The 19212-nt window shown below is 34.4% G+C and overlaps 1 protein-coding gene across 4 annotated transcripts in view; it reads right to left on the bottom strand.

Annotated features, from left to right (window-relative positions):
* Positions 1 to 1255: 1255 nt before the first annotated feature.
* MFS17 (Major Facilitator Superfamily Transporter 17) overlaps positions 1256 to 19212 on the bottom strand; it is a 165829-nt gene continuing 147872 nt past the window's right edge. For 3 of the 4 annotated variants that reach the window (XM_071582791.1, XM_071582792.1, XM_071582790.1), the window contains 8 exons: positions 18671 to 18904; positions 18105 to 18189; positions 14469 to 14689; positions 8357 to 8506; positions 7001 to 7133; positions 5802 to 5957; positions 4464 to 4549; positions 1256 to 2614 (listed from right to left, as the gene is read on the bottom strand). In XM_071582791.1, coding sequence (XP_071438892.1) covers positions 2342 to 2614; positions 4464 to 4549; positions 5802 to 5957; positions 7001 to 7133; positions 8357 to 8506; positions 14469 to 14689; positions 18105 to 18189; positions 18671 to 18904 — 1338 coding nt within the window. In that variant the 3' untranslated portion in view covers positions 1256 to 2341. The remainder of the gene's footprint in view (positions 2615 to 4463; positions 4550 to 5801; positions 5958 to 7000; positions 7134 to 8356; positions 8507 to 14468; positions 14690 to 18104; positions 18190 to 18670; positions 18905 to 19212) is intronic. The other variant, XM_071582793.1, reaches the window with a different exon arrangement.

Raw genomic sequence — 19212 nt, 5'->3', positions numbered from 1 at the left:
TCCTCTCAAAATAGCAAATGTTTAGGCAAATATTTTGTCCTGAAAATGGTTAGAGAATCAGTAACAGCATCACCAGAATGAAGAGTTTGAAAATGGAGCCGTGAAGAATGTGTCTACTCCTTTCCTTGCCAGGTAAAACAACCTAGCTATGAAACTATGTCATTTGACTGCCTTGTGCCTAGATATTATTATTAATTAACCCCATGCTGCGATTAATTTCTATTTTAATCACTCATCCTTCATTGGTTCAATTTAAATAGCTTGTTTATGTTGGTATCACCTGAAGATGTTTTTTTACCTGCGATGCACTGCACTTTAATCTGACAGAGCGCCACATTTTTTCAGTATTCTTGCTTGAAATTTTTAGGCGCGTGTGCTAATTGCTCCTTGCTTTGAGAATGCATTATTCCCATAGTATGTGTATGAGTATAACTCACTTCACAGCAATGTTATGAGTTTTTAGTTTCGAGTTGATGAGACTGCTAATGGCAATCATGTGCTATATTAAAATACTTAAAATGAGAATCTGGATCTAATAACTATACTGCATGCATCCTCAGGTCAAAATAAATTATCTTATGTCATTTTCAAACTGGCCATGGTGAATTTTTACCATTAAAATTTTCTTCCAGGAGATAACTACAGAGGTTAAAATTCACAGTAAGGAGACAAATAGAGCCATATGGCTAGTATTAATTATAAAAGAACCCATTTTGCTGTGCGCATACAACTACCCTGCTAGAATAACAAATATTTAGGAAGCTACAATGTAATGTAGTGTGGTGGGAACTTAGTAAGTTATGCGCATAAAACACAGCGTACACCAATGACAATGTTGCCTGGCATGTTTGGTTCTTCCCATTGTGAAAATTTTCTCTGCTACTAGGATATCATTTGACTCTGCATTGCCAATAAAATCTTCAGAAAATGTAAATATTCTGGTTCTTAAAAGGTCTGACTTCCATAGTAGCACCCATTTTAAATGCCCAGGATTGACAGCCACAGCATCTAACCCTTCCATCAGTGCACTTCCCACGAGGAAAATCATGACCCTAATAGGAAGGAGAGGAGTTCACCATCATTATCCCCAAGTCATTTGGCTTTTTTTCATGAATAGGATGCCTTTTAAACATAAACTTGGTTTATAAATTCTGCACCTGACAATTAAGCTAAATGGTGATACATCTTCATTATAAAAGATTACGGTATAAAAAAACGACAAATGAACATGTTCATAAAACAGTTTTTATTTCCACTTTAATTTAACCTGAACTGACTTTGAAACATACTAATAAAATAGCATACGAAAAATGAACATAATAATACAATTGGTGAGGCAAGGTTCTTTCCATGCCCATCCAAGATTGCACATACAATATGAAATTACAAGTGGAAAGACATGCTTTAAAATATATATGTTTGACTAAATTGCAACTTGGTAACATCTAAGCAAACAAATTCTTCCTTCATCTTATCAATTACCTGAGAAATAATCTCCTCTGATCATTATTTGTATAGCAATGACTTCCTTCTCAATTGGAATGGTTTGATTACATGAGACACTCACATAAGCAAAACACTAAGTAAATGCATATTATAAGTACTTTTGCAATATCTTAGCTGCTTATGTTTTTGCTCAAACATTTTTATAAAATGCTGCACATTAATATCTTTTATAAATAAATAAAATCCACTAAAACTTGGAATGCAAGACATATTTGACAAGCACTTTTTCTTGAAAATAAATTCTGATAAATCATTTGAATACTGTGGTCCAACTAGGCATTTTGAATTCAAAAGTCATTTAAAATCTCATTTTCTCTGAATTGTGGTGTGTTATCTATTTGTACCATTGCTTGTATGAGAAATAAAAATTTGTAACAGTTATAAATGTCAGAACTTCTGAAATGTATCACATACCTTTGCCCTAAAATTATATTGTATTTTGGAGCTTTCGTACTCGCTCCTCTAGCATAAAACAGACACCAATATTTAAAATTAAGCTATATATTATCATCTCAAGACATCAGTCATGAATGCTCCATTAATACTTAATACTTGAGATCCAGGGCTTGGAGATGTGCTCCTTATACTTTGATTTGAACAATATTTACTCTCAATCTAGAAACCTGTACAATACGCCGTGTAAAAATATTTAGTTGAAGTTTAACTCCTTCAGGAAAAGAGAGATAAACTGATTCTACATCTTATGTCTCTTCCAAATATCTTCTAAATAGATCATCACTTCTGGAAATTAGCCATACTTCTTTTTCCTATTTTCACCAGGCACAGATCTGCTCAGGTAAATGGAATTTTAAAGATAAATCACCGATTCTGTGCATCAAACTTTCTCCATGACTTTCTCCTTCTCATTTGACTGAAGTGACTGCTGTTCATCCGAAATTGGTACTTCAGCATCCAATTCCGATTCATGTATGTTGTTGGCTGTAATTATCATTTTCTCTGAGGCTGCTTCCCTGTCTAAAGGAGAACTGCCATCCGGATAGTTCCATGACTGGATCTCAGCAGTGCCAAATATTTGAAATATGACGTAAGTGGCAACTGCTACCACTGACGTCACACCAAACACTTTCCTCCACTGCTCCAAGCTTTGCTAAAATAAAAAATAAATATGATTAGTCTCACAAAAATATTAGAAAGGAATTTTCTATTTCCAACTCCCCAAAAAATCATACAGAATATCCTCTCCAATAACTGTTGCATTAAGTTCAGTTCTTAGTAAAAAGTTTAGCTCTTTGATAAACTAAGAGGAAGCCCATGTACCATTGAAGGAAGCCAAGAAACAGATTTAAAAGCAATGATGCATTCTGATTCTCACTGGACGGGAATCATGCTTTGTTACTGTTTAGATTTTCTCATCAACAAGCATCAAAATTCTCAAAAGGGTGTCCAAAATCAATTTACATTGAAAGCTCAATGTAACAAGACCTCACCATCCCTACGAAATAGCTAATATCTTATTCTCATTATTATCAATGGTGAATGAATAATCACTTATCAGCTATTTCCTATGATTTTCAGAATATTTTAAGTCAATGCCGGTATTTTACTTCTTTGGTACATGGATATCAATGAGGAAACTATTAAATTCTACTGTTTCAGGCTTCACTTCATGGAAGTAATTTAATATCCATACTAAAAAGACTGTACTTTTCCACAGATTTTTATTATTGGGTAAAACAGATGTTTATCATAAGGAAACTATTAATAATAATTTATTGTACATTGTCATGGGGTTTCAGGATACTGGTGGTAACTGGTGGTACTCAGGATACAATCAGAGGTAAAAACATTTTTGCTGTCGATCTCAGTCACTACAACAGTAGGATATCACTAGCATGGCACGCCTTTGGTCAGCGATTATGGAATTAGCAGATAATTTAATCTCTTAATACAAAGATTTTTCTGAATGAAATTTTTTCTTGCATGTGTTTTTAAATTTTGATTCTTAACTTGAAAATATTCAAACAATTCTAACGGATGGATGCTGCCAATTCATATTACCAAAATTACCTACTATTTACACTTGCAAACATGGTATTAGTAAAAATAACCATGGTAAACTTACTCCCAACCAACAGCAAAACTAGGTATTGAGCAAATTTGATTGGTCATAAGGTTTCAATTGCTTAAATCTCATTCATTACTGCCATCTAACGAAAACCATAGATACTTACTGCGTGGCATATGTTGACTGGCAATGAACAAATATTACAGGCACAGCCATTGAAATAAGCCATTGCTTTCATAATGAAGCTTGAATTTAGACTTAGTGAAAACGTAAATATATATCCAAAGTTGAGAAAATCAATTGAAAAAGGCAGATTCTTTGATGTTCAGACTTGAATTCAAATCCATTAACGAGCAATGACAGCGCGATAAACTAACTGAAATGCTTACCCACAGAAAGCAAATGAGAAATGAAAAGTCCATTCACTCTGAAATTACCGATGGACAGCCTGGGACCATGGAGAGAATTATTTACGCTCCATGCCTGGGACACTTGAAAATAGGGCACTTGGCCATAAAATGAAAATACAATTTCGAGATTTCCATGTTTACACATATGCTGAATCACTGATAATATGGAATGTCTAATGTGGGCGCCATGTGACACACAGTATTATATTGAGTACTATTCTAAGATTCCCATTATGTGCTTTACTTCATATATCAGGCTTCCAAAAATTTGATGACAGTTATAGTATATTTTTACCATTAACAATTGAAATTAAGACTTTTATCAAAAGATAGTAAGGCACTGAAAGCACTTCTACTGAAGGCAACAAGGGCTTGAAGGGAGAATATATTCTGTACTCAATTAGAGTAATCATTTCACTGAAAAAATCATAAAAAATGTAAGTAATCACTGTAAATAGCTGACATAATTATCTATGGTGATTTTCAATTTGAAAGCATATTAAATTGTTATAATTACTTACATCGTCCCGTGTTATAAATCCAGCAGCCAAGGGTGAAAGAAAACTAGCAGTCATGTGAATCGTTTGTGCAAAAGCTAGAATCGGTCCTGGAAGTTAATAAGATTACTAAGCATTAAATTCATAACAAGCATAAGATTATGTTCTAATTTTTACTGAGTTTAAATTTATATTGAATTAACTACAGTCCCAGGTCAGAATTAATTCACAAAATATATAGTAGGGAGTGGTGCATAAAAAGAAATTTTCTGGCTCAGTGGAACTTCAAATTTGAGAACCAATGAAATAATAGGAAAAACTGAACTTGAAAATAAAAATAGACATTGACACAGTATCCAGTTGACAACCCTTTATCTGGAAATTCATATTCCAGAACATCCAGAGTCCAAAAAAATCTTTTGACTAGCTGAAACCATACATCACAATAAATGTGGATTTTCCCATTCAGGGCATCAGATCAGTTTAATTTAAAAATATTTCATGCAATAAATATTTATTTTTAAAGCCACTTTTTAAATATTATCCAAATTGATATCTTGCCTAAAGAGTGTAAAAAATTTACTTTTGTTCCGTTAACTTACTTTTTTTCGCATGCCTTGAATGAATGTAAATTTTGTCTTGTTACATTGTGACACTAAATTTAAGGAACTATTATCATTTATTTATTGTTATCCATGAGCATTTCAAATATAAACAGTTCTTATATACATATATTTTTTTTCTTATACACAGATTAATGATAGAAATGGAATGAAGCACCAGCAAAAAGTTACCAACTCGAGTTGGTCATTTTTGATGTAGTGATGTAAACATTTCAATGTAGTGATTGAAACAAACTACAAGTCAATACATCTATAAAATGCTATTCTCCATGTACCATCTTGGATACAAAAACATTTAAGAAATTAACACATTCAATACTGATGGACAGTAATCATCATCTGCCAGCCACTTAATGGTGACTACATGCGACGATTATTGTCAGATCTCAAAAGCCTATCTCAAGGTTATCTTGATAGATGCCAGTTTGTAGTGCTTCCATTGTGCTTTTCAGTCATTTGGTTAGCCTCCGGTGTGCGCAAATTCACAACAGTTTTCTTACATTCTGGTTCCTCAACACCATGGAAAACTATCCAATATCAATAATGGTTGTGCAGTTAGCAGCTGAGATAATTGTATTTCCTGTATTGACGCAAGCTCAAAGAGGGACCATGATGCCATGAAAAGTTTGGATGATATAACTTCCACAGTGAATTTGAGTTCTTAAATTTCCAGAGTGATTTTAAAAATCCCTTAATAGCAAACATGTTAACTGAGGGTAAAGATTTAAATAGTGCTTACCAGCCAAATTTGGAGCAATATCCACAATGCTGGCCATAGCACCTGCATATGAGGCAGTAATGAGCGTAACAGCAATAAACCAAGTAAAAACTACAAGGGTAACATTGCAGCCAAGGTAGCCAATGATGAGAACCAACATGCCTGGCACAACCTGAGCTGAAATAAAATTAAAAAATGAAAATAAATATTATGCCAGAAGTAGAGAATCCTTGAAAGAATGAAAATTTTAAGTTCTTTTGATAAGTTTTGAATAAATAAACCTCGACATAGGTGCTAAATATGACAGAAACAATTCAATTTCAGTGCATAAAAATAAATTATTTACCATCACAATTCAATTATCAATCTTTTATTTACAACTGACAATATTTACAGCAATTTATCTCCAACTATGAGCTGATTACTGTGGTTTGGTATATCTCTGTTGTTGATTGCTGAGGGTGAATTTCTTCAAAGAATACACTCACTCAAAGTCAAACATGTTACCACTTAGTAAATGAGTAATATATTTGGCAACAACTGCATAGTTACTATCATACCACTGTTGCAATGAAGGAGTGATTTCCAAAAGAAATAAAAAATGGTATGGATATCATATGATTAAGAATGAAAGAAACCTGCTTAGAGATAAAAGGAAAAATGAAATGAGTATAAAAATATTAATCGAATTTAAAATCAACTGGTTAATATTTTTATAATTAAAGAAACTTTTTAACTTGTGACATTTCTATATATATATTTATGGTTCCACTTAGAGCTCTAAAAGAGACATAGAAACACCCCACTGCTAGCCTATTACTATAAATATTGTTTGCTGAAAGTTAAAAGTGGGTTGGACATAGCATTATAATTTTAAAAAATCTGTTAGAAACAATTCATTTTTTTTGTGACAAGCAATGGAAATATTAGAAAATATTTTAATGTATATTCCTTAAATTCAACTAGTCCAAATCATTGCCACTGACATACATTTCATTAATTAACAAATCTTGTATAAGCGCATGGAAAAAAATACTCCTTGAATTAATTAGCTCAAATAATTTTGCCACAGGGCCTTTTTATAACTACTAAAACACAAGATGGCTTTGAATATGCCACTGACAGATGATAGGAGCTTAATTATCAATTATAGACAAGTTTGAATTAACCGAATCGCGCATTCTGGCATAGTAAAGAAATCTTTTATAGATAATACTTACACAATGCAGTGAATAATTTCCTCACATTAGTTAATGATAAACAGTTTCTTGTAACCAAAACATCAGCCACATAGCAGAAAACCACAGAGGAAAGATAGCTGCACAGGAAAGGTGCTCCAGAGAGAACTCCATTCTATAAAATAACAATTTCATCACTGATATCTTATCCCTGTTACAGAGTCCTCACTAAATTCATCATGCACAACATGGCACGAGGGGATCGAGATGGTGCGGGGGCTAACGTACTGGCTTCCCACCCTGAGGGCGCGGGTTCAAATCCCGGCGGTGTTGAATATTTTTCAGAGGTATCTCGATCCCTACTTGCGGTGCTTTGTGGAGGGCACTTTGAGTGAGTACGCCGTCCGTCGGATGGGACGTTAAGCTGCGGACCCCTTGGCACCTTTCGTAAAGAGTAGGCTAATGCCGACGCCTGGTTTCTCTCCACCCTTCATCCTTTCCTGTCCTTCCCCTATGGCGCAAATGACCTTAGCTGTCGGTCGCCTCCCCTCAAAACTACTACTACTACCAACATGGCACAAAAAAATTCAGACTGAATTTTACTAAAGCTCTTGTCCAAAAAAAGTAAAGTTACTCTTTCAAAATAAAACTGGAAACATATACCATAAATATCAGCAAACAATAAAGAATATACAGTAGACAGCAATTTAAAGAAAGTTCAGACAACAATATTTCTGGGGAATTACAATATCCAGAAAACTTGCTTGGACTTCTTAATAGTTGACTAGTCAAATGTGAAAATAAATTATTTTAGAAAAATATTTAAAGAGCTTCAGAAGTTGTAAAGTTCTTCAATTTGAAAATAAGTGGGCATGTACTTTGCTTAGTAATTATGAAGTCACAAGTTACAGCAAAAGTCATAGCATACATTTAACAGTATTCACCTGAGTGCCTATTTGGAATATTTGACCAGAAAAATTAACTACATAAGTGTGATTCACTCAAAAGTTACATGGCATTGAAAAATTAGAGATATGTTATCTTTCAGAGGAAACATAACAACTTATACATGTAAACCAAATGAGACTTTAATAGTACGAAAATACCAGAAGATATATCACCGATCAAGATATAATACTGACTCCACTGGAAAAGTATCATAACCAATAGAGGTTATTAGATCCATGGAAGGCAAAACAGTAATAAATATTTGGAAGAGAAACAGTTTTCATTTGAAATTCCAGCATAATTTAATAGCAATTTCATCAATGAAGATTAATGGATATCCATAGATAATTTTATTTCAATGATGACTTCCAGTGATTACAGGAATATGGCAAGACAATACTAGAAAATTCATACCTACAAAATCCCAAGTTAGGACGTACCAGTACCTACCTTTTGAATGCTGAATCCAAGAACAGTTTTCATGTACATAGGTCCAGGAATGATGAAGGTGTAATGCACCCAAATTCTTCCAAAGGTGGTGATCGCAATAGCCCAAACAGGAAGTGATGTGATAATTTTTTTCCAAGGAACAGCCATGGCCTGCAAAGAAAAGAAATTTGGGCAAAAAAAAGGGTAGGTACAGGCTTAGGGTTAAAAAAGTGTTTACATAGCAACAAAAATCATGCAACTAAATTGTTTAAAATAATTAACTAGGAATGAGAAACAAAGCCAAAGTAAACCAAATTTCAGGGTAAAAAATAACAATAGGATAAGGGAAACAAAGACAACATACATTAATAGTACACCAACAGCACACAATCCATATTACTTTTAAATTATGAAAATGGGAAGGCCCAGAAGTACCCGGCCTGACCTAGAGGTGGCGGCAGTTGTTTGAAAAATATCACTGTATTAGAAAGTATACAATCTATGAAGTATATTGGGTGGGTCTGCTCCTTCATTTACAACAGTAAAATATTGGGTAGCAGAGTGTAAACCAGGCCGTACGAGCTGTCAAGACAAGCCTCGCATTGGTCGACCAAATGAGGCGATGACTCCAAAAACAGTGAAGAAAATCCACAAAGTGATACTGGATGATCGTCGACTGAAAGTGCACGAGCTAGCAGACATGGTAGGCATTTCAAAAAGTGCAGTACATCGCATATTAACTGAAAATTTGGACATGAGAACGCGGTGTGCAAGATTGGTGCCACGTTTGATCTCACTCGAGCAAAACCAGTGTCGTAAAGATGTTTCAATTGAGTGTTTAGCTAAGTTTCACAGCAACAAAGCAGAATTTTTGTGCCATTTCATAACCATGGATGAAACATGGGTCCATTACTTCACACCCAAGACAAAAGAACAATCAAAACAATGGATTCAAAAGGGAGAACTGGCTCCAAAGAAGGCAAAGAACCGTTTCTTCTGCAGGCAAGGTCATGGTGTTGGTTTTTTGGGATGCACGTGGGATAATTTTCATTGACTATCTTGAAAAAGGAAAAACTAACAATGGTAAATATTATGCAAGCTTATTGCAACGTATGAGTGAAGAAATCAAGCAAAAGCGGCTGCATTTGGCTAAGAAGAAAGTGTCATTTCATCAAGACAATGCACCAGCTCACAAATCCGTTATTGCAATGGCCAACATTCATGAATTAAAGTTTGAATTGCTACCTCATGCACCCTATTTGCCAGATTTAGCCTCCTCTGATTATTTTCTGCTCGCAAACTTGAAAAAATGGCTTGGTGGTCAAATATTTGAAGAAGTGATGTCTGCAGTGAATGGCTATTTTGAGGAGCAAGACAGTTCTTATTATTACAACGGTATAGAACTTATTGAACATCACTGCGAAAAGTGTATAGAGCTGAAAGGAGATTATATTGAAAAATAAATACATTTTTTTCCAAAATATTTGTATTTTATTTGTTGGGTCAGGTACTTCTGGGATTACCCTCGTATTACAACATGCATCAGAACTTATTCTACCCCAATGCAAACCAGTATTTACAAACATACAGGCCTAAATAACTAAGGTACAGCATCATTCCAAACTCCACAGTATTAACAAGGGGCTGCTGCTGGAAGTCTATTGAATATGATTTCTTAATGCTTGTTTGATCATTAGCCATTCCATGATTGAATTTAAACCAATGACCCCAATTTCTAAATTTAATGTTTACAGAAAAATTCAGTAAACACCTATTTTTCACTCATTTGGGAAAAGTACAACTAGCTTATTTTAATTTAAGTTAATTTTAATCTTCACATTAAGCATCCTACGCATTATTCCACAGAAACGTAACATATATTAAAAGAAATTCATGAAAACTACAATTACAACACTGTATTAAGTAAAACTTTTCATCTATTGTTATCCGTTTAATATCTGATACAATCTATATTGTTGGATAAGAATAATAATCTGAGTTTTGAACAATGTCACATTGAACAAAGGTCACAGCTTATTGTGACTGATGAATGTTGAGCAGTCATGGACACAGAGAAGATGATATGGAAAGGGGATAATGGAAATTTGAAATGACAGAATATTAATAATGCATTAGGATTCCAGTAAGATTTTTCAAAAGGATATTCCATTCAGTGACCAACTTATCTGAAAAGTACATAGCAGTTCACATCTGCGTTAACAAGAAGCAATGCCTCTCATATTTAATTGCAATGAAGTGTTCTTTAGGAATAGAACAATAGAATATGTAGTAAAAATACCAAACAAATATTCAATTAACTTGTTGCATGAAATTTCAAATCTAAGCCAAACTACTTCAGCAAATACTTTTGGGAGTAAGATAGATAGATACATCATCACGTCATCTGCACTTTGTAAGGAAGGAAATTTCAAGGCTTTATGCTATACCAAGGGAATATATTTCTCAGACGGAGTCCACAATACAGTATTACACAGTAGTCAATCATCCTCATTTAGTAGCAAGAGAACTTTTGCTTTAAATAAATACATTGAACAGTTTGTGACCAAACCCTCCATGTTAAAATCTCATACCTGGGTCTGAGGATCAGGGGGAATAAATTAATTTGTTTTTCACAGATAAAATGCAAATATTGCAAAACAATTTTAGCTTTGGGAAGGAATTACCAAAAATCATTAAACAATATCAATAATCTATGGGTTTAAATAGGATATAAAAGACTCATGCAATGCAGCACTGATGAACATTTGTTTTTCAAATAAGCCTCACTTTGACACTGGCTACTGTGATCACTTCTCTAAAAAAATTGTTACACACAAGTGCGCAAATGAATAAAGATACACAGATGGGAGCTTTCAGTGATGTACGACTGTCTCCGATATAATATCATGGTAATATAGAAGACAATTATGAATATAGTAAAATTTTGTTAGCTTTAAATTATTTTTAGAATAAATTTACAATTATTGTAAACACCCATTCTTTCCTAAGAAAAATGCGCAAATAGTCTTATTCCCATGCATAAAATAACAAAACAAAATTGAAGTTTACAAACAGCCCTTTTCAAAAATTAAATGATGGATGCTGGTTTCAAAAAATCAATCAAGAATGTATCTGCCTACTAACCGATAAGTTTGAGTCGAACATTGGGCATGAGACATGTATTAGAACGGATGGTAATTGTTATGAGATGCCAAAAATTAATTTAATTATGCAAGGACTAAGCATTCAATTCTCAGCAGGAATTAAAAGGCATATTCCAATCCTTATTTTGATGCCTGGTAAACAACCCCTACCACTGCTTGCGACACTCAAAAGCAGCTGCTTTAACTATTTTAGTTATGAGTAGGTGTATGTTAGTGTGTACCAGTTACTACCTTTCTTTTCTCCCCTCTCTGATTTCTTAATAGGCATACCACTTCAATATCTGGAATTCTGCAAATATCCTTGCCAATCAAACAACGCTTGTGCCTTTGACAATAGCTATTATTACATTCTATATGCCTGACGGCTTAAGAATGGAGTTTTTTAATTGGGTGAAAGCTACTGAATTACATGCTCTAACCAAGTTTTGGATATATTGGACACCCATAAAAACTAGCGTTCAACACAAGTTTTGTCATTGGAGACTAAAACTAAGCAGAGATTGACATGGATTTGAAATTTACAGTTCGCAGACAAAAGGAGATGAGCTTACTTTAAATATATCCAGAGAAATTCAAAAGATGGCAGAAAAACAGGCAGCAACATTTTCATTTGATAATCTAACTTCTGATCTTCACATAGGTACCAATCATTCCTTGAGACAGTGGTACATTTGACTAGAATATAAGGCATTTCTATTTTCATTTTTGACTATATGAATGGGTTTGTATGTTCAACTTTTGTGAACCAGTGAGTGGAATACCCTTTTGACAAAAATTGCAAATTTCCCTACATGGTCTTCCGACAGTCCTATGTTTGCATGAAGAATCAGGGAAAATCATTCTTATTCACATTCATGATCTACTTGCCAAACTGGACTCCCTCCATGCACATGATTCATGATAGTAAGCATTTCATTATAGTTAAATACCATTTAGGCATTGTGACAGCAGAAGCAATTAACATTAAATGGTATTACTTAAAATATTTCATAATTACAAAGAAGATTCATTAATGGGAAAAAGCTTTGCTTACACCCCACCATGTATGACAGCCAGGCTTTCCTTTAACAACCTGATTACAAAAATACCTTATTTTGGGAGCAGGAAAGATACAACTGTGTCATAAAATTGAATGTAATATTATCAATACTGCACAGAATACCATATTACAACATCTAATGAATGCAGCCGATCAAGTGAAGTGTTAACGTCGCAGAGTATCATATCGGCAGATTCAGGATTAAAATCAAGTAATGGTCAGTTTTGCTCAGATACAATACACCACTTTTATTTAGTTCTCTGAAGAAGTATAATAATTATCAATCACAGTATTGCTAAAATGCAATAATGGCTCAGATATAATACACATCAATTTTATTTCGTTCTCTGAAGAAGTTTAATTATTATCAATTACAGTATTGCTTTAATGCTTCCCATTAGGTAGATATGCAATTTTATCTTCTACTCTTTATTTTATTTTCCTGCAGTATATTTTTGCCTCTGCTATTGTTCTTTTTATTTGCATTGAATCCCGTTTCAATTTCATTATTGCACTTACGGGGTGATCACCTTATTATTAGTCAATAAACAGCTAGACTACTTAGATAATGCAACTGCCCATTTGAATTAATAATGGATATCTTTAAACAAATATTTAAATTTAATTGGATTCATAATAAGCTCATTAGAAGATCATAATACTATGAAATATACGTACTTCAATATCATAGCATTTTGGAATATTGTATTCATAACATATGAGAGAACATAACTTAGACAAATATGGTAAGCTCGCACTAATCTGGAATCGAGCATAATCTAGAGAGAGTCCATCAGTGTAATTCAGGTGGTTTACTAAGTGCTAGTGAGATGCAGCACTGCTGTATTCTGTTGAAAAATTTTTTGCATGCAAGTTTCCACGCATGTGGTTAAAAATAAAGATAATATCTCAATAATGCATCATGATTACACTCACACATTTTTAATTATGCATTAAAAATTACTACATTAAAAATATGTATAACTGTTATGTTCATCAATATGCAACACATTTCAAAAATGCAACACATATATTTGCCATAGGATGGGCAATTATTTTCATGCAATTTTGTGACCCTCCATATGCACACTTAAGGTTCTCATGGCATAGAAACTACGGCAAATTATATAAAAATTCACCAATAAAGAGTGGTAATAAAACAAAATATGTAACTTTGAGCATCATACAAAGTGATGACTCTTAAGAAATTGAATGGAGAGATTTCTGTGCTACCAGCCAAATCACATTTTTACATTAAAAACACTAAATAACTGATAAATATTTTAGAGACATCAACATATAAAGTGTGTGCATATTGTTTGAACAGCAGAGGTACAATTTAGGTCTCTCAGAGAACAGCAGTGACTGACCACTGTCATTACAACTGAAAATTACTAAAGAAAATGCACCAGCTTTCTGATGGTACACTCCCATTTCTTTACATGAAAACCAGATCAATTAATTATCTTAATGCATACAAATCAATAATTAATGGGATCACACCATTGTTTAAATTGGTATGCAATGCATTGATAGCTTTTTGTCCTAAGCCACTTGAGAACTATTAGCCTTATATTTGGGGAATATCAGCAAGACATTTTATTTAAATTGCTTTTTTTGCATATTTAAATGGCATCACTTTACTCATGTGGGCATAGTGTGATTGGAATTTTCAGAAATTAATCGCATATAATAAAATTAGGATACATGAATTAAGCCCCTCCATTATCCAAATTTGCCTAATGAAGACTATCTACATTTAAATCCTGATTAGTGAAGTCTAACTACATTTTTTAAAGTAAAAAGATGGTATTTGCCACAGCATATATATCTGTGAGAGCAAATATGTAAAACATTGCCCAAAGGTACCGAAATTCACAAGTTACTGATTAAAAAACTGTAAAAGAATGAGCTCTTCAGAATAACTCACCTTGTCACCTACTACTGTATTTCCAACATGGCTTTCAATATATGCACGCTCAGCTGGGGATATCCTAGGATGCACTGCCGGGCTGTCATAAGCAAGTAGCCACCACACTCCACACCAAAGAACACCAATGGATCCAGTAACATAGAACACAACCCTCCAGCCAAAGTTGGCAATCAGAAAACCAGCAAGTGGGTAGGTCAATCCAATTCCAAAGCTGAAGCCTAACATGATGAAAAATCAAAAGGAAATATATTAAAAAGATTGTACAGAGTAATATATCAAAGAAAAACAACCTGAAAATAGACAGCAGAAATAAGTAAGACAATCATAAGGATTAAAAATACATAATTTGAACTTTTCCTAATTATTTCAGAAGTTATTTTTAAATAATACTAACATTTCCAGATGCATGTACTTGCCGAAGAAAATTTTTTTTATGTTCAAATTGGGTAGGTCTATTGGTTATGGCACGTGCAAATTTCATAAAATGGGGGGGAGAGATAGCTCAAAGTGACTCTTATCAGTGATATAAAAACAGTAAAGTAGACCAAATTACAAGAAATTACATTAAAATAGCATTACTTTGAATACAGAGGCAAATATTTATCGGTCATTCCGATTATGTTTTTCTTGGTAAATCTTCGGGTTAAACACCTGCTTTGGTATGTTTTTTCCAAATAACAAATGATACTGATATTTATTTACTTCTACTTCAACAAAATATTTTATGTGTTTTCACTTCCATACATATGTAGAATAAATTTTAATGTCCACTCGGTCCATAATTCATTGTCTATAATTAAAGAATTTTTTTAAGCCTCAATCTTTTGAGATGATTTTTAGCCATGGTACATTATTAGTGAATAAGGCTTGTGATGTGGTAACTGAAATTCTTAATAAAACTTAACAGTTCCTATAATTAATTAATTGATCAAATGACTAAGCTTATGTAATTTAATTACCTAAATGAGGCTAACATTATATCCATTTTGCCTTTCTTTAATATCCAAGGACCTTCAATTGTTCTTGGCTCAACTTTGCAGAAATTCATGTTTATTAAATGAAGAATACAATGTATCTTTCCACTGTCCTTTATTCATGTACAACTAGTTTCAACGCTCAAGCGTCATCATCAGGTACAAATTAATCAAGTCGCAGTCCATTTATATACCATTCATGAGGAAGACGAGGGGTGGGTGAAAGAGGGGGAGAAGGAGGGGAGAGAAAGTGGGGTTGCGATCAGCGTTGATGGGGAGGGGGAGAGGGGTGTTAAGCATCAGGAAAGGTGATTGGTCGGTTCACAGTGGGGTGGGAGATTTGTTGGGTCTTTCTGTGATGGAAAGGGGTACTTCCAGAATTGGGGAGAGGTATTCAAACAATAAATTGTTAACCAAATGACCCGTTTTTAAATTCTTCCTGATTTCCAGCTCTTCCCACTTGTCCTTCCTCATTCCTTTTTCCATCTGGTGTAAGAGTTCCAGGTTAAAATCACTCCCATGATTTTCTTCCCATAGATGCTTGGCGAAGTGTGATTGCTTGAGGTCACAGTTTCTGAAACAGGGTTTGTGTTCCTCCGCCCGTGTTTTTAATGATCTCCCTGTTTGAATATAGTACTACAGTCATTACAAGTTAACTTATAAATGCCACTTTTATTTTGTGTACATATTTTGTCTTTTGTAGCATTCAAGAATGATTTTAAGTTATTCGTATTGTGCAAAGCTATTCGAAATTTCTCCCTAGGAAGGAGGTTGGCTAACTTTGAGAAATCAATCCATAATACGGGAGTTTGCACCATTTGTAACCTATTTCCTCCACATTAATTGGTTTGAAAAAGAAAATTTAATTGACAAAATACTGCAAAGAAAATGTTCCCTTGAAACATACAATCTTTTTTCAAACCAATTAATGTGGAGGAAATAGGTTACAAATGGTGCAAACTCCCGTACTATGGATTGATTTCTTAAAAGTTAGCTAACCTCTTTCCTAGGGAGAAATTTCGAATAGCTTTGCACAATACGAATAACTTAAAATCATTCTTGAATGCTACAAAAGACAAAATATGTACACAAAATAAAAGTGGCATTTATAAGTTAACTTGTAATGACTGTAGTGCTATATTCAAACAGGGAGATCATTAAAAACACGGGCGGAGGAACACAAAACCTGTTTCAGAAACTGTGACCTCAAGCAATCACACTTCGCCAAGCATCTATGGGAAGAAAATCATGGGAGTGATTTTAACCTGGAACTCTTACACCAGATGGAAAAAGGAATGAGGAAGGACAAGTGGGAAGAGCTGGAAATCAGGAAGAATTTAAAAACGGGTCATTTGGTTAACAATTTATTGTTTGAATACCTCTCCCCAATCCTGGAAGTACGAGGGTCATCCGGAAAGTAGTACCCGTTCGTGCCGCATGAAGTGCTGACGACGCGAGTAGCCGCTGGACGAGGTCAGATAGCTTCAGTGGCTTGTCTGCCTTCTCTGAGCCAAGTTGCGTGACGCTAGCATTGCCTGTGTTGTTTCTGTGATTGTTTACAATGTTTAAAAAAATTGAGAACGCCGCCAGTTGTGAAGTGAGGGCAGTGATTAAATTCCTCAATGCAAGAAACGTTCGCCCATGTGATATTCATCGCCAATTAAAGGAGGTGTATGGAGACAATGTAATGGACGAGTCGTCTGTTCGGCGGTGGTGTCGCAACTTCAACATGGGGAGGGGGAACACACACGACGATGAGCGTTCGGGGAGACCGTCTGTCATTACAGACCAACTGGTGAGCTCAGTTGACGAATTCGTGAGGAACGATCGGCGCGTCACAATTGATGACATCTGTGAGCATTTTCCCAATGTTTCTCGAACAATTGTTCATGAAATTGTTAAACACCATCTGCATTATGCAAAAATTTGTGCAAGATGGGTCCCTCGCGTATCTCAATGAGCTGGCGGCGAAGGACTATGCAGCAGGAATACAGAAACTTGTCACACGTTATGACAAATGCCTTAATTTGCTTGGAGATTATGTTGAGAAGTAGTTTAAAGTATCCTCTTTCAAATAAAATTTTTTATGTTTGTTAATATTTACTTTTGTGTCTTTATTTCACGAACGGGTACTACTTTCCGGATGACCCTCGTACCACTTTCCTTCACAGAAAGACCCAACAAACCCCCCACCCCACTGTGAACCAACCAATCACCTTTCCTGATGCTTAACACCCCTCTCCCCCTCCCCATCAACGCTGATCGCAACCCCATTTTCTTTCCCCTCCATCTCCCCCCTCTTCTTCCTCATGAATGGTAAATTAATGGACTGCGACTTGATTAATTTGTACCTGATGATGACGCTTGAGCGTTGAAACTAGTTGTACATGAATAAAGGACAGTGGAAAGATACATTGTATTCTTCATTTAATATCCAAGGACCTACTAATATTCACACCGTTTTGCCCCATAAGCAGTGATTCTCAGACTCAACCAGTAGCCTACTCCTACCAGATGGGATAGAGTTGGGTTTTCTTTATATTTAGGAATTACACATCATAACTTCATTGGTGAGAGGTAAATTAAAATATGCAAATGTATGAGCATAACTGATCAAACTGGATTACTGATTACATAATTAACTGAATAGAAGTCTTACCCTGAAAAGAAGACATGAATCTACTCCTTTCAGCAGTGGGAATCCAATGTCCCACAATGGCATACATGGCAGGCCACGTTAACCCCTAGAAATTCATTGAAATATATGTTATTTACATATATATAAGAATATTTATTTTCCGTTCCCTTTTTGCCATAAAACTAATTAATAAACAAATGATAGAATGTTCTAATGAGTACTGCTCCCAAATCAAAGTAAATATAAAAATGAAAAATTAACATTTTTAATTAATTTTTTTAGCGAATTGAAAATACATCAAAATGCCGATAACTTGAGGCCAAAAATTTATTAAGCTACAAATAAATAATTTTATTAAGCTATAATAATTAGGATTCAATCTTTCATATTGATGGAACAATATTACACACAAATTTGACAATGCACTAAAATTACTAAACACTCATCTGATCAGTGTCATATCTATAGAACCACATTCTGTGCAAATAAATCAAATCATCAGTATGCACTGACATCCAGTGGAGGATACTAACCGGATAATTATGGGTTAGATGGTAAATCTATTGCACTAATTATGTTCAACTTACAGAGGCAATTCCTTGAATTGAGCGTAGGACAATGAGAAAGGAGTAGTGGACCCCAGCACCATATGGAATCAGTAGTGAGCATATAGCAGTGACCAGTTGAGATCCTCCAAAAACAGCCTTGGTTCCAAAATACTGAGTCAGTACTCCTCCCACAACTTGTGATAAAATGTAACACCAGTAAAAGGATCCCAAAATGGTAGACTGAGTTGTGCTATCCCAGTCGAACTCTCCATCCTGAAATTTAAAAAATAATAACACACTCATGGGCAATAAAAGAAAATATGAACAGTGCTTACCACACAAAATTACACGTGTGATCATATAGCAAAAAGTTATTTTTAATTACTGCAGGTTCCAGAGAATTTCTATTAAATTGGGTTAATTTGATATGGAAACTATTTGAACATTAATGTTTCCACACCACTGAATTAATATACTATGATATGTTTTCATTGGCATTTTATAGATAAAAATATACTCATGGTAATCTCCGTGGGACTCTGCTTTCTAATAAATCAGTTGAACAGACTAATACCATCAAA

The sequence above is a fragment of the Hetaerina americana genome, unplaced genomic scaffold (genome assembly GCF_022747635.1).
Source record: "Hetaerina americana unplaced genomic scaffold, ioHetAmer1.1.p SCAF_12, whole genome shotgun sequence".
NCBI lineage: Eukaryota > Metazoa > Arthropoda > Insecta > Odonata > Calopterygidae > Hetaerina > Hetaerina americana.
The sequence above is the reverse complement of the archived record's forward strand: the minus strand, read 5'-3'. Positions and strand labels throughout refer to the sequence as shown.